Raw genomic sequence first — 16,026 nt, forward strand, 5'->3', positions numbered from 1 at the left:
TTGGAGCAAAGGGTATCCCTGGTAATAACGCCTGGGACCTGGAGTGTGATGTCCCCACGGACTTCTGACCGCTTCGGAGTGAGGTCCTTCCAACTGGTCTCTTAACGGATGATCGCTCCACATCTCAAACACTGACATCTGACAGTGAACGAACTCGGTAGCCCCTGAAGCAGAATGGCTGTGTATCCTTGAGCAAGTCCCTTCCTTTCCCTGGACGGGCTGGCTGGGTGCCCCTGCGGTCGCGGCCGCGCATGCTCGTGGACGGGCGGTCCAGGGAGCAGGCGGCGGGCGCCCCAGCTGCTTTGCATTGACGCCAGCAGCCGCTGGAGGTCACCGCTGGGGGCTGGGCGCGGCGAGTTGCCCGCAAGACGCGGTCCGGAACACGGGGCGGGAGCCTCGGACGGTCAACTCCCGGCTCGCGCAGGCGCCTCGGCGCTTCTCGACGGCGCGGCCCGACCGGAGCCGAGGCGCTCGCTCCTTCAGCGCGCGGGTCCCCAGCGTCTTCCACCTTACTAGTAGCTCGGAGTGCGAGCACCGAGGGCTGGGCTCCCCCACGGTCGTCCGACTAGGGGCGCTTACCCCAGCCGCCCGCCGGGCTGAGGAGCGGGCGCCGCCAGGCGAGCGTCCGTTTCCTCGAGAGTCGGACGAGGCGAGGGCAGCGGTGCAAACGCGGCGCGGGCTCGCGGCTCCCGGTGGCGAGAGCGCAAATCTCCACCCCCGACATTCCCCGGAAGCGCGGCGGCCGCGGCGCGCGCGGCGATGTGAGGGAGACGGCGGAGGCTCCCGCCTCAGGAAGGGCATGTTCGGAGGGGCGTCCGCGGCGCGCCTCCCGCCCCAGCGCCCCCTCCCCACGGCCGCCGCCGCCGCGCCCGCAGCGAGATAAAAGGGGCGGCCGCGCTTCCTGACGCGAGACCCGCGCTCGCCGCCGCCCGCCCGCTCAGGCCGCGATGACACGGCGCCCGCGGCGGCCCCGAGGCGCCGGGCGGGCCGTTTGCTGACCGGATCGCGGCTGCCCGCCAGCGTGTCCGCGGTGCCGCCGCCGCCGCCGCCGCCGCCGCCGCCAGTATGGGCTGCGCCCCGAGCATCCACATTTCCGACAACCGAGGGTTGAACCACAGCGACGACGAGGACGTGGACGTCCCGGGCCCCGCGCCGAGGTCTAGACAGCGATGGTCGACCGCGCCCGCGCTCGTGGAGCCCCAGCCTCGAGACACCGGCGCCTCGAAGGTGAGCCGCACCGGGAGGGCGGGCAAACGCGGGGCCCGTGGGGCCCACTAGGCGGCCGCCGAGGCGTTGACCGACGCCAGCCGCCCGCGTTTGCGGGCTGTCGCGGACCGAGGCTTAACGGGGCTGTGACGCGGCGCCGCCAGATTCGCGGCGTCCGTTCGTTCCCCCGGCCCGGTCGGACGCCGCGAGTCAGTTTTCTCCCAGCGGAGTGGGTGGGAGACCCCGTGGGTGGGGGACCCGGCATATTCTGGCACGCCCCTGTCGTGGTAAACCAGGGTGCACTTTGCTCTTGCGGTTCCCGGAGTAGAAAGGCAAGGGTTGTCGGCTCTGGGGCTCTGGGAGGGGTCTTGGATGCCACAGTTCCCCCCACCTCACCCCCTGCCTAGCTTATCCCGACCTCTGTCCCCTCTTTGCACAAGCAGTTTCACTTTTCCACTTCTTTGGGGCCATTGAAATGTAACCTGGAACATAGGTTTGGCTTCACTGCACGCGTTATCTGAAGTTCAGGTTTATTAGCCTACGTGTGGTATTTAAAGCTTGTGTAATTAGAAAATACTACTGGAGACGTGATCTTTGAAGGATTCATTCGGCAGGGCGAAGTTAATCTTTTATGGAGGCAGTCTGACTGGGACTTGCAGGGTTTTTTTGTTTTGTTGTTCGTTGCGTGGCTTCTCCAGCGCCTTTTTGCCTCAGCTTTTATCAAAAGTTTCCAGGGCTAAGGTTTTCTGAAGGAAAGATAAAAGTTCACAGAGGCACCCGCAGCAGCTTTCCACTTTGGGCTTTTGGAGTGACGTCTGATGCATTGTAAAACAAACTGGTATGCTGGGCTGCAGTGTTTGAACGTATATTCCTCGTCACTAGGAAGTCTGAAGTATTTTGCAATTTTTAAAAGTATTATTGTTCACTGAATACTGCAGATCTTCCCAAATTTGAACGATGTAGTTGATTTACTTAACTGTCTTAAATTTCCAGCAATCATCCTGGTACTTTTTCTGTATGAAAGAGAAGATGTTGTTCAGCTTTCCATACTGGAGTGCTTGCCTGCCCTACGGATACTGTGAAAATTCAACCTTCTTCTGATTATCCACAGATGAATTCTTTCTCCTGGGGTTTCTTTAAAGAAACCCGTAATGGCTAGAGTTTAGACGGTTAGGCCAAACTGCTTTTAATGGCAGCAAGCAGCTTATATAATTAAGTCTAACAGGCTTACAAGCAAACAAGACACTGCAGATAAAGTTGAATCAAGGAACCTTGACAACTGTCACATTTCTTACCCAAATCTAAACATTGTTTTCTTTTTCATTAACCAGTATTAAATTCCAAAATCATCCTTTCAGTGAGACACCTTTGTTCTGACAGGCCTTTTTGTGGTGGCCTGGATGTCTTAGACTTCCTATTAGGCATCTTGTAAACCTCTCCTGTGTAGCAGTTCACCCTTCTGCCATCCACAGAGTTCCTATCCAAGTACTGCTGTGCTGACAGACTTTTCCTGTGTCAGGATCTAGACAGTGCATTCATCCTCACAGCAGCTAGGCTCGTGGCATGCATAGACTGGTGCTAAAGAGCTGTTGGCACTATTTTTTTTTACTGTTTACTCATTTGTACTTCTGTCTCTGCAATTTGTGTTCATAGAACATTTAAGATAGACTTAAAAGTAATATATCTACAGAGGAGGGGTGAAATTACAGATTACAGTAGCACAGCCAGTAGAAATGAGAGTCCCTCCCATACCTTTGTCTGTGAGTTGTCCATACTGATACCATATCTCAGTTACAGATGGGCGAATTTAGGCTTATCATGTAAATAGATCAGAGCTAATTACAGCTTTTCTTTAGTTCAGTTTTTTAAAATTAAGATCTAAATGTACTCTGGAAATTGAAAAATACATATTAGAGAAGAAAGAAAAGCTTTAGCAAGATCAAATTACAAATAATTTGCTTCTTTATTAATAAATATCTTACAAGCCTATTCTAGTTCATTAAAAATTCTTGGAGCTGGGAACTTGGAGATAGCTTGGACAGTAGCTTGCCTGTCAGGCAGAAATGAGGACTTAGTTTGGATTCCCAATACCCATATGGAAGCTGGCATGTTCCATAACCCTAGTGTTGAGGCTAGGTTGCATTGGAGATAGGCAGATAGATCTCCTGAGCTTGCTGCCCAGGGTGTCCTATGCAGTCAGTGAGTTCTGGGTTCAGTGAGAGACCTTGTCTCAAAAACCAAAGTAGAAACCATAGAGATGGCCTTCCTGCCTCTACATGTAGGCATACAGGCATATGAGTATAAACACACACACACACACACATACACACACACACACACATACACACACACAAGTTTGTATATACTTTAAAATGCAGTGATTCAGCATATCCTTGAGAATTTAAACAAGAAACTCAGTACAATAAAGAGTTCCTCAAAGTTGCTGAAAGACTTGTCATTAAATACATTTCAGCTTGAACAGTGTATCAGCAAAGTCCCTCTCTCTTGTTCTCCCCTTCCCCTCCCTGCTTTTTCTTTTTTCTCTTTGTTACAGTGTTTGCTGTGTTACTCACAGTGGTCTGGAATTTAGGATCCTGCTGACATAGCTTCTCACCCGTTCTGTGATCACCAGGTGGTAGCCCATGTCTTTAATCCCAGCTCTTAGGAGGCAGAGGCAGGTGAATCTGTGAGTTAGGGACCAGCTTCGTCTTAAGTTCCAGGACAGCCAAAGCTACACAGAAAAAAATGCTGTCTTGAAAACAACACTAAGGCTGGGCAGTGGTGGCGCACGCCTTTAATCCCAGCACTTGGGAGGCAGGGGCAGGCGGATTTCTGAGTTTGAGAGTTTGAGGCCAGCCTGGTCTACAGAGTGAGTTCCAGGACAGCCAGGGCTACACAGAGAAACTCTGTCTCGAAAAAACCAAAAAAAGAAAAGAAAAGAAAAAAGAAAACAACACTATGCCTATATCTATAGATACATCTCTTCCAAAGGGTGTGTAGAGTTGTATTTCCTAGACCTCTTTGATTATACACCCCTTTCTTTGGGTTCTGTTGTAGGCAAACTATGGTAGGGTCTGATATCTTGTGTGGATAACAGTATTCAAGGTACAAGAAATATGCTTAACAGTAGAACTCAACCCATATGATTTAGTTCTTAGTTCCAAAGGTACCTTAAGCTCTGGTAATACACTGGGGAGGTGAGTGTATGAGCCTATTTAAGTATTACTGAAAATACTCTGGCTGTTTGTTTATCCAGGAGGTATATAGCCTATGTGGTCACAGATAATGAATGCTGTGTTCAGCTTGAACACTTGTGCTTTATTTTTAATCGGTGTGAGTTTCAACTAACATTTCAATATTGTCTTGTCAGTTTTTAGATTGACTCTGTTTCCCCTTTCCTTAGCTGGGACTTGAGGTATCCTTGAAACGTTTGTGCATGGGGAAAGGAGTGATAGAGATCTATTCACAGACACCTAGTGGGCTGCTGCTGATTGGCGCCTCGGCAGTAAGCCTTCCTCATCAGCTGTGTGATGGTCAGTCTGTTTGCTGTCTCTCTTAGGCCTTCCATAAACAGTTGTTGAATTATAGGATTGTGTGAAACAGACTGTAGAAGTGCAAAAGTTTCCCTGATCATGTAAAGGAACTAGTTTTAACCAGATTGGAGGCTGTGAAGCTCAGATTGCTTTTGTGGGAGTCTCTGGAGAATTTTCCCCAGGGGATAAAATATATCCATGATAATGAGAATTGTTGGGTTTTTTTTATTTTTGTTTTTGTGGGTTTTTTGTTTGTTTGTTTGTTTGTTTGCTTGCTTGTTTTGAGATAGGGTCTTACTATGTAGCCCTGGTTGTCCTAGAACTCACCATATAGATCAGGCTGTCCTTGAACTCACAGAGATCCTGAGTGCTGGAATCAAGGGTTTGCGTCACTGTCCTTGGCTTGGTGTTGGTTTTTACAGTTGTAAGGATAGTGCATTCTGTGGGCAGCACACAGTAGGACTATGCAGCTGCACACCCACCACGACCAAACATAAGTGTCACCGTCAGAGCTCCCACAGGAGTCGCAGAGGTGCTCCTCTGATTCTCCTTTTCTCCTCTTGCTTTCCTCTGACCTTCCACCATCTTTTTTTTCCCTCTCCCCAGTCTTCCTCCTTGTTTCTTTGCACCAACTCCCTTCCTCCATAGACTGGGTAGTCATTTTTGTCAACCAAACTAAACTGGTGTCTTAACTATAGAATAATTAGTATAATTTAGACTAGAATAAAATGGGTTGCCTGATGTTAGTTTATTTAAAAAATTAATTACATCTTGTGTTTGTTAAATGAAAGCAGTTTTCTTCTGGTATGTTGCCTGATTTTGTTTCTTCACTGAAGTCCCCAGCAGTTCCCTTGGCAGGCATGGTTGAGAAAGCGAGAGTTAGCTTTGTGCTGTACTGTGATAAGTCTGTCTCTGGAGGGCAGGTGGGGAGTTGCTCACTCTTGTTCTGACAGCTTTCCATATAAAGAATCTTTTGCGAAGCTTAACTATGAAGAATTAAAAAAAATTTTCTTGAACACCTGTTATATGCTTTAAGTGCTTTGCATCTGTATCATCTATACCATAATATTTTAAGAACATTTCCCACTTTCAGAGGGAAACAGTAAGTTGGCAGAATAACGAAGTCAGATAACACAGAGAGAAAATTGCTTTAATTTAGGCAAACATAAACACATGTAAATTAAGGTCAGGCAACAAGCTTTACTCTAAAATACATCAAGTAACTGTAACACGAGTGTGTGTGTGTGTGTAAATACAATATTTACTCTCATTACCACCACAAATTTACATGTAATTCTTAAAGAGATATCATGTCAGAATTCCACCAGTTTCCCTGAGTGAACCTTGACCTTTTCCATACTGAAGTAAAGGTTATGATGGGGCCTGTAGTCCCTTCTGGTACTTACATTGCTCTTGAGATGGTCTGGGGACACTGGTTCTCCCTTATGTGATTTACTCACTTGGATTGAGTACTGAACCAGGGAGAGAGAGGTTCATGATATGAGGCTGACTCTCGGAATAACCTCTAAAGGACAGAGTATTTCAGAAGGTTAAAGCAACAAACAACATTAAAGAGCCGAAGTCAGGATCGGAGGAAGCCCCGGTCTGGCCCGAGGTCAGAGGCTTCTCAGTTGAGTGAGATGCCGTGAGGCGAGGGACTCAGTCTCAGAGTGCAGGCTGTTTGTTTCTGTTAGTAGCCCGTGTCGTTTCTTGCATGTGCTCTCCTTTGTAAGCCTTGTACTTGTACTGGATGTGTTATAGATGATATCTCCTTTAATCCTTGCAACCTTGTAGGAGGGCTCACGCCACTTTCTCTTTTAAAGATAAGGCACCAGAGGTTTTCGACTCACCATAATCAAGCCGGGATCAGAACACGTTATTCTTGGCTCTCACCTTCTGGACTGCTGCTCTCTTAACTGCCTGTTTCATCCCACCCCATGGATTGGCCTTCTGTTATTAGGCCAGCGGTTCTTAACCTTCTGGGGGGTCAAACAACCCCTTTCACAGGGGTCACCTGAGACCATTGGAAAACACAGATATTTACATTATGATTCATAACAGTAGCAAAATTACAATTACAAAGTAGCAACAAAAATAATTTTGTGACTGGGTCACCACAGCTGTATTAAAGGGTTGCAGCATTGGGAAGGTTGAGAACCACTGCATTAGGCTATAAATGAATTAAGTCACTTTTTAAAAAAATAATTTATTTAATGTGTTGTAAGCCACACATTATGGTATGGATGGCTAGGAACTGAACTTGAATCCTTTGAAAGATCCTGTGTTCTTAACCATTGAGCCATCTCTCTGGCCCCAGTCACCTGAGTTACTATTATCATGATGTTGTTAGGCCTTCACTTACTGAGGAAGGTGATTATGGCCCTACTAAGTTCCTGTGTTTGTGGAAGTTGTTCAGTGCTGTCCCAGCTATTTACAAAATCAGCTATCCGTTCTCTCTTTGCTGCCTGAAACCAGTGGACAGAATCCCTAGGGACTCTTTCTTTCCCCCCTCCCACCAGGCTACAGAAGCCTTCCTTAGCCTGGCTCCCAGTAGCTGTGTGTTCCCTTCGACCTTTGCCTTGTGTGCTCCTCCTCCAGGCTTGCATGTAGGTATCTTCCCAGAGTTACTCCAGGTCCAACCAAAGGGTTTCTTGAGCCCCTAGCAGGGCTTTAAAGGCGTAGAATTGCTGATTGGGGCCTATGCCTGGAGGATAGGCTGCTTGAGGACAAGGACAGTGTCCTATTCTCATGACACGTTCTATATGCCAGGCATACTCTAAAGTATTTGGAGGCTGATAGGGCTTTTTCTTCACATTCCCTGGATCTATTTCATCTTATTTAAAGTTAACAAAAATTGTTAAGGTGTGTTGCATGTGTTTTAGCAAAAAGCCAAAATACCCTTGAGCAGGTGATGAATCTGTCAGGTTATTAGTAAAGCTTTTTCTCCAGTTTTGGCCATGTTCAAGTTGAGCGATGTTTCTGGGTCTGCTCCTTCTGTTCTACTTTTGTTCTGCTCTGTTTGGTAGGAAGTGGTGGAATATCATGTCAGAGCATTGTTTTGACAAGTTTGGTGTTGCTGTTTCTCAGCTACAGGCATGAAATGTAGTCTGCCCATCCACCCATACAGGAAGGATGTTGCAGACTTCCCTGAACCTTGGTGTGACTTCAGAGGACTCGGGTGGGGGGCTCAACAGTCCGTTTACTCTGTTTGAGTTGGAAACATAACGTGATGTTCCTCGAGCTCGTCTGCTTTCATTCTATGTAACCTCCTGCATGCCGGCTTCAGTACTTCTTCCCTTTACTAGCAGGAGAGCCCAGCGCCTCTCACATGCTGTCCTTTAAGGGGTTTGCAGTTGATGACAGCTCCCAGGGAGGTGGTATTGAAAGAGTATAGGAGAAGCTAGAGCCATGGCTGACACCCACTTCATCAGGAATTGGTAATAAATTGACAAGTCCTGAGCTCGCAATTTCTCAACCGTTAGAAGAATAGAGAGGGATAGGGACATGGCTCCATGGCTCAGTGGTAAGGCAATTGTCTAGCATGTGGCAGGATCTGGGTTCAGTCTCCAGCAACTCTCCTCACACACAGATAAAGAACAAGCAAGGAGTCAAGAATACCTGCTGTCCTGGTTAGGGCTTCCATTGCTGTGAAGAGACACCATGACCGAGGCAAGTCTTATAAAGGACAACATTTAATTGAAGCTAGCTTACAAATTCAGAGGTTCGGTCCATTATCATCAAGTTGGGAAGCATCACAGCATTCAGGCAGTCATGTCGTTGAGGAGCTGAGAGTTCTACATCATCTAAAGGAAGCCAGGAACAGACTGTCTTCCAGGCAGCTAGGAGAAGGGTCTCAAGGCCCACCTCCACAGTGACACACTTCTTCCAACAAGGCCACTCCTAATAATGCCACTCTCTGGGCCAAGCATATTCACACCACCACATCTGCCTTGTGGTGAGATTACTTAACATCTTTGAAAGTGTTTTATTAGAGCATGTAAGGACTATTTTCATTTCTTTTTCCTCTGTCAGTGCAGGCAATCAAACCTAGAACTTTGTACATGCTAAGACAGGTTCCCCCCACCCCCTTTAATGATAATAAGCAGCCAAGTAGCTGCATTTTGAGAGTGTGTGTGTGTGTGTGTGTGTGTGTATTATTTATTTACATTCCAGTCATTGCCTTCCCCTCGTGGTCCCCTCCACAGTTCCTCATCCCATTCTTCTTGCCTCTGAGAGGATGCCCCCTGCCCCCAGGTCTTTCCCTTCCTTGGAGCCTCAAGTCTCTCGAGCGTCAAGTGCAACTTCTCCCACTGAGGCCAGACCAGGCAGAGCTCTGCTATATATGTGCTGGGGGCCTTGGACTGGCCCATGTATGCTCCTGGTTAGTAGTTCTGTCTCTGGGAGCTCCCTGGAGTCTGGGTTAGTTGACATTGCCAGTCTTCCTATGGGGTTGCGAACCTTCAACTTTTCCAATCCCCCTAATTCAACCGTAGGGGTCAGTCCAGGGGTTGGATATAAGTATCCGCAGCTGTCTCAGCACCTGCTGGTAGGGCAGCAAACATTTTTTAAAATTTCTTTTATGTTTGTATTTCTGCACACCATGGAATGCCTGTGGAGGTCAGAGGACAGATTATGGGTATGGATGCTCTTCCATCATGTGGACCTCAGGGACTGAGCTTAGGTACCTAGACTTAGCAGCAAGTGCAGATGAATTGCTCCCTGTCTTTCTTTTTTAAAGATTTATTTAGGTTGGAAGTGGTGATGCACACCTTTAATCCTGGCGTTTTAGAGGCAGAGGTAGGCATATCTCTGTGAGTTCAAGGCTAGCCTGGTCTACATAATGAGTTCCAGGTCTACCATTGCACATAATGAGACCCTGTCTCAGAAACAGTTTTTTAAAAATTAAAGGCAGTGGTGGCACACACCTTTAATCCCAGCACTTGGGAGGCAGAGGCAGGCGGATTTCTGAGTTCGAGGCCAGCCTGGTTTACAGAGTGAGTTTCATGACAGCCAGGGCTACACAGAGAAACCCTGTCTCGAAAAACAAAACAAAAAAAAATATATATATATATATGTATATGTGTGTGTCTGTGTGCACATTAGTGCAGGTATAAGAGGCAGCCAGAGGCATTGGATCCTTGGGAGCTGTAGTTACAGGTAGGTAGTTGTGAGCCACCTGACATAGATGATGGGAATTGAACTTACAGTACTTGCTCTTAGTTTCTGAGTCATCTCACCGGCCCTTTCTTAACTACACTTTTCTTAAAGACGTATATTTCTTCCTAAAAAAAAAAAAAAAGATTTGTGGGCTGGAGAGATGGCTCAGTGGTTAAGAGCACTCATGGCTTTTCTAGAGGTCCTGAGTTCAATTCCCAGCAACCATGTGGTGGCTCACAGCCATCTGTAATGGGATCTGACGCCCTCTTCTGCTGTGTCTGAAGACAGATGCAGTGTGCTCATAAAAATAAAATACATAAATCTTTTAAAAAAAGATTTATTTTTATTTTTGTGTGTGTAGCTATTTTGCCAGAATATCTGTCTGTGCACCATTTGTGTACAGTGACTCTAGATGCCAGAAGAAGGTGTTAGATCTCCTGGAACTGTTAGCCACTGTATGGGTGCTAGCAATTGAATTGGGTCATATATATATACATATATATAGATACACACATATACACACACATATATATACATATACACACATATATACATGTATGTATACATATGCACATATATGTATGTATATACATTTGTATGTATATATGTGTGTGTGTGTGTGTATGTATATATAATGTCTCCAGGGAGGGAATGTCTCAGTAAACATGTTATTTAAGGCATTTTTGACGAAGGAAAAGTTGCTGAAATTCAACTAAATTAAAAGTACAGATTTCGTCGAAGGAGAATGAAAATCAGTTCCACTGATTCAAAGATATTTGCAATGCATAGTATCAATAAAGGACTGATTTTCAAAATATGTATGGGATTCTTCCAAGTCAGTAAGAAAAGACAACTATTTCGAAGTGGAAACTTCTGGTTTCTTTGGAAAGTCAGTTATGTCAAATGATGTTTTGCTGGGGCACACAGGTGAAAGGATGTTTAGCTAAAGTAGACACATAAAAGAATGTTTTCCTGAAGCAGACACAGGTGAAGGGAAGTTTTGCTATGACAGACATGTGAAAGGATGCATGATGCAGAGATATAAATCTGACTCCACAGACAGTGCGAGCTGGAGTGCTGGTTTGCTTTGGTCCACCTTGCTATTCTTCGTTAACTACATGCATGTATTGGTTCGCCATATATTGCCATTGCTGAGCTCTGCTTGTCAAACCAGAGAAATTGACCAAAGAACTCGTGAGATTCCTGCGGCTTCTTGCGTATTCCTCGGCCTTGGGCCAGTTGGTGAGCCTTGCGGCTTCTTCAGGATTGAGCTGCTGCTGCTGGTTTGTGCATGATGTCTGCCTGCAGAGAGGACTGACTACAGCTGCTGATTAGCATTTGCTCCAAGACTGAACTGCTGATATATCCTGACAACAAAGATTGAGTTCCTCCCAAAGAACTGTATACCCATAAGTTTCCATATGCTGGATCATATGGTAACTCGCCTTAATGTTTAAAGGTATCACCTTCAAATAAATACATATTGCTTTGTATTATATTTTTTCATTGAATAATCTGCATATTTCTATTTCATTAATTTATCAAAATAGTATTTACTGTCTATACCATACCTTACTAATATTCTCTATAATTTCATAAATGCCTTGGATTACATCTGCTTACGGTTCTTCTTTAATCTGGAACATATACCTATTCTTCTTAAGGAGACCCTATCAGTCACGCCTTGAGTTATCATTTATCTTTTATTCCACCTTCTGTAATTTTTTTTTTAAGAAACTGCTTTTCTAGCCGGGCGGTGGTGGTGCACGCCTTTAATCCCAGCACTTGGGAGGCAGGGGCAGGCGGATTTCTGAGTTCGAGAGTTTGAGGCCAGCCTGGTCTACAGAGTGAGTTCCAGGACAGCCAGGGCTACACAGAGAAACCCTGTCTCGAAAAAAACCAAAAAAAAAAAAAAAAAGAAAAAGAAAAAGAAAAGAAAAGAAAAAGAAACTGCTTTTCTAATTCTTGCAGTATATGTACATGTGTGTGTGCTGGTGTGCAAGGCTGTGTGTGAGCAGACTTGCTCTGAACACTTGGTGAGTCATTCCATCGAAGAAAGGCCTCTCCCTGAACCTGGAACTTGCTTCTTTAGCTAGGTTGGCAACCAGCAAGTCCCAGCAATCCTCCTGTCCCTTCCCCCACACAGCGTGGGTTTTACAGCATGTGTGAGACCATCCCTAGCTTCTAGTGGGTACTGGAATCTGAGTTTGGATCCTCATAGTTGGTACAGCAAGTTCTGCTAACCACTGAGTTCTCTTTTTCAGTCCTGTACTTCTGTATTTCTTATAAATTGGAAGTTGTATCTAAAATAGATTCAAGTTAAATATTTTGTTTAAACTATATTGTTGGTGCTTCATGAATTATATCAGAAGGCAAAATCTGATTGAGCCACTATTATAGATGCTCAGGTTGAATGGCTTAGGATGGCTGCTATACATCCTCTACCATTGAGTCCTGTTCCTGCTCTGGTTTGTAAAACTGCCTCCTAAGACACACTGATTAAAGATTTGATCCGTGGTCTCTGGTACTCTAAGTGATAGAACCTGCAGGAGGTAAGGATTTAGGAGGAAGGTAGGCAGTGAGGACGTGCCCTTGAAGGAGATGTAGGACTCAGCCTTCCTTTTCTTACCTGTTGTTTTTGTCTTTCGGATACCAGAGGTGGACAGTGTGCTCCTGCTGTGCCACACCGAGGGACTGCCTCCCCTCTAGCCTACAGGTGGCAGTGCCAACTGGCCATGAATAGAAACCTTTCAGACCATAAGCCAAAGTAATCCTTCAACCTTAAGAGTTATTTGTTTCAAGTATTTTGTCACAGTTGTATTTGGCACTATGTGAATGTCCTCACTAGCTCTTCACCTATGGCTTTTTCCTTTTCTTTAAGTAGGAATTGATAAATTCTTATCAAAAGTAATTCTGATTAGAGTTCATGAATGATGTTTCTTTAATTCAGTTACTTTTCTATATAGCTTTTTCTTTTTTATATTTTATTTGTGTATACATATATATAATATTCATATTAATAATACCTTTTATTTTTCCTATGTGTACATAGACATTTTAAATTAAAATAATGTTGTTTTGGTGCTGGGAAGGCTTTAAGTGAGCTATATCACCAGACCTACATGTAAAATTTGAGTAAATACTTCTGCATGGCTTTATGTCTTGGCTTTAAAATTTAGCAATAAATTGCAGCTATAACCTGTACCATTATTATTTTTCTTTTTTATAAAGTTATATATGTGTATATGCCTGTATGGAGTTTTTAAAAAATATTTTTACTTGTTTATATGAGTATATTGGTGCTGTCTTCAGACATACCAGAAGATGGCATCAGATCCCATTACAGATGGTTGTGAGCCACCATGTGGTTGCTGGGAATTGAACTCAGGACCTCTGGAAGAGCAGCCAGTGCTCTTAACTGCTGAGCCATCTCTCTAGCCCCCCATTATTTCTTTTTCTTTTCCCCCCTTCCCTTCTGCTCGCTCTGGCCCTGATTTTGTTAGGTCAAATTTTAAAACGTTTTGATGCGGTCTAATGAAAAACTTTATATTTTATTTAAAAGTTGTGTTTGTCAATTCAGATGGGTTATATTATATTGGATTATTTTATTTTTATAAGAAATTTATTCCTTAATAGAACCTTTGGCTTGACCATATTTGAGAGGAAACTGAAACTGTAAAGTGTTTAGACTCACACATGTCTAGAATCACGCTCCATGTAATGAGGAGTTGGGGTAAAAACCTCACGTTAACACTCTGTCTGGTGCCTCCTGGCGCTTTGTGTGTTGATGGGAAATGAGCCAAGACTGTTATCTCCTCTGTCATTTCTTTAAAATGTTAGGGATCGAGGATAGGATGGCAGGCACATGAGACAGGCACTCTATTAGGCCCTAGCGCCCCCAACAGTTCAGGTACTCTCCTAGGTCTTTTTCTTTTTTTTTAGACAGGGTTTCTCCAAGTAGCTCTGGCTGTCCTGGAACTCAGTCTGTAGACCAGAGCCACCCTGCACTTTTTTTTTTTTGTCTTGTTTTTTAAAAGCAATGTGAAGATGAATAGCTAACTAAACTCAGAAGACGACAAGTCTGCCTCTCCCCTACCCCTGATTCTGTACTGTGTGCTCATAAATCTGAACATACTGTTGTTACTGTGGTCAAAAAAGGCAGATGAGGTGGAGCTGGAAGACTCAGGTTTGAGTTCTGGCTTTGGCTTATTTAACTGTAGGCTGGACAAAAGCGTGCAGTTCTTTTGTGAGCCATAGCTTCCTGTATTAAAACGCAGCCTGAGAGAGGGTGGGGGACATACCTCTGATGTGTTACGCTCCGTGAAGCAGCAGTTTGTGTAGGTGCACAATCACTGTTGCTGACCAGCGAGTCAGTGGAGAAGGACGCGCTCCTATAATCCTTCTAGTGCTGCCGAATATTCTGATAATGGAAATGTAAAGGAGTATGTGCTAGGGTTTGGCCTGTAAACCAAAAAATAATTTTCAATGCCAACGACTATGTTGAGACGCCAGAACTGTTTCTGCAGTGCAGGATAACTTCAGGTCCCACAGCCGATCTCTGGGTAATCACATGGGTTTGGTTCAGCCTCATTTGTTTAGGGAATAAATTTTGTTATGACCTCCTGGCATGGAGGTGGTCTTTGGTCAGGGCAAGTGTGAACTGAACGTGTTCTATCAGTGTGCAGACCCTCAGAAATCAGAATAACGTACCTGACCTGCGGCCAGGCCAAGCAGGCCCCCAGGTTTGCCATGTGAGTTGTGCCTGACATTTCCCTGCCTGGCTGATTTGGAGTCAGCAGTTTCTAAATGCTGGCAATGAAGGCTGTTCTGCTTCTCAGCCAACATGGCATGAGCAGTTTTTCCTGGGATGTTTCTATCTTGTAACAAACAGGCCTAAAGCAACTGAGTCAGCTAACCATGGACTCAATCCTGGAACTGTGAGCCAACTTTAACACCTCCTTTGTTAAGGTGTTTTTTTATCTGTGTTTTGATATAATGACAGGAAAACCAACATGGGCATAGCAGCTCTGCCTCAGTGATGTAAGGTGTACCACCATCTGGGCATATGGATGTATTCTGTTTAAAGAATTTAGAAACATTCTCCAAGAATGGCAGAACTCAGACATATGTGGTGCAGAAGGAGCTGAGAGTTCTGCATCTGGATCCTTGGGCAGCAAAAAGAACCAGACACTGGGCCTGGCTTGAGCTTTTGAAACCTCAAAACCCATCCCCAGTGGCCACACCCTCCTTCAACAAGGTCCTGCCTAATCTTCAAGTAGTACCACTCCCTGATGACTAAGCATTCAAATATATTAGCCTGTGGGGGCCATTCTTATTAAAAAAAAAATCTCCCTCCCTCCCTTTTCTCCTTCTCACCCCTCTTCTCTCAGAGAGGAGCTTGAAAATTTCAACCCTTTAGTCACATGTTTGGTTCCCCTGGAAACTCGCTCCCTGTCTAAGGGCTTTTCGTAAGTTATCTCCTAACGTAAAATTCAGGTGCAATTTTAAGAGGCTCACTATGAATAACATAAAACATTTTTTATACCTTTATTTTATTTTTTATTTTTTTTATACCTTTATTTTTATTTTTAATTTGTATCAAATTGGGACACACACTTTTATCCCAGCTGGTCTTTAAGTCTTCTCATCTCAGCTTCCTAAGTGCCGGGATTACAGGTCTTTGTTGCCACATCTAACTTTTTGCCTTTGTGTTTATTTTCCTGGAGCTGCTCCCAGAGCTGTTACAGGACAACAGACCAACCAAATAAAACAAAAGCTATGAGCCAGCGATGGCGCTCACTTCTCATTGTATCACAGCTATACTTTGCTGTGTCACTATTTTTCACTTGGCTTTTTTGAGTTTTGTGAGATATATCACAAATATTTTTTTTGCCTTGTTTTGAGACTGTTTCCAGATCACAGTCATCTCTCCTTATGAAAGGGCATTGGTTCCAATACCTTAGCAGTTGTGTGAACAAGGTCCTTGTGTGTGTACTCCCCCATACACTTTAAATCATTCTTAGATGACTTACATATAATTCAATGAAAGTGCTGTGCAAATACTTATTATTTGTCTAGAGAGTAACAACAAGAAAGAGAAGTCTGCACATGTTTAGTTCAGGGTGGGTTT

General features: G+C 44.8%; 1 protein-coding gene across 3 annotated transcripts in view; it reads left to right on the forward strand.

Moving 5' to 3' along the window:
- The first annotated feature begins 392 nt into the window (after positions 1 to 392).
- Pde8a (phosphodiesterase 8A) overlaps positions 393 to 16,026 on the forward strand; it is a 111,969-nt gene continuing 96,335 nt past the window's right edge. For 2 of the 3 annotated variants that reach the window (XR_003709669.1, XM_028754795.1), the window contains exon 1: positions 1,066 to 1,227. Coding sequence is in view for 2 of the 3 variants with exons in the window: in XM_028754795.1 (XP_028610628.1) it covers positions 1,066 to 1,227 (162 nt within the window). In the remaining variant the exon portion in view is untranslated. Of the gene's footprint in view, positions 1,228 to 16,026 lie in introns of all 3 variants that reach the window. The other variant, XM_028754794.1, reaches the window with a different exon arrangement.

Source organism: Grammomys surdaster, unplaced genomic scaffold (assembly GCF_004785775.1).
Source record: "Grammomys surdaster isolate TR1022 unplaced genomic scaffold, NIH_TR_1.0 126036, whole genome shotgun sequence".
Lineage (NCBI taxonomy): Eukaryota > Metazoa > Chordata > Mammalia > Rodentia > Muridae > Grammomys > Grammomys surdaster.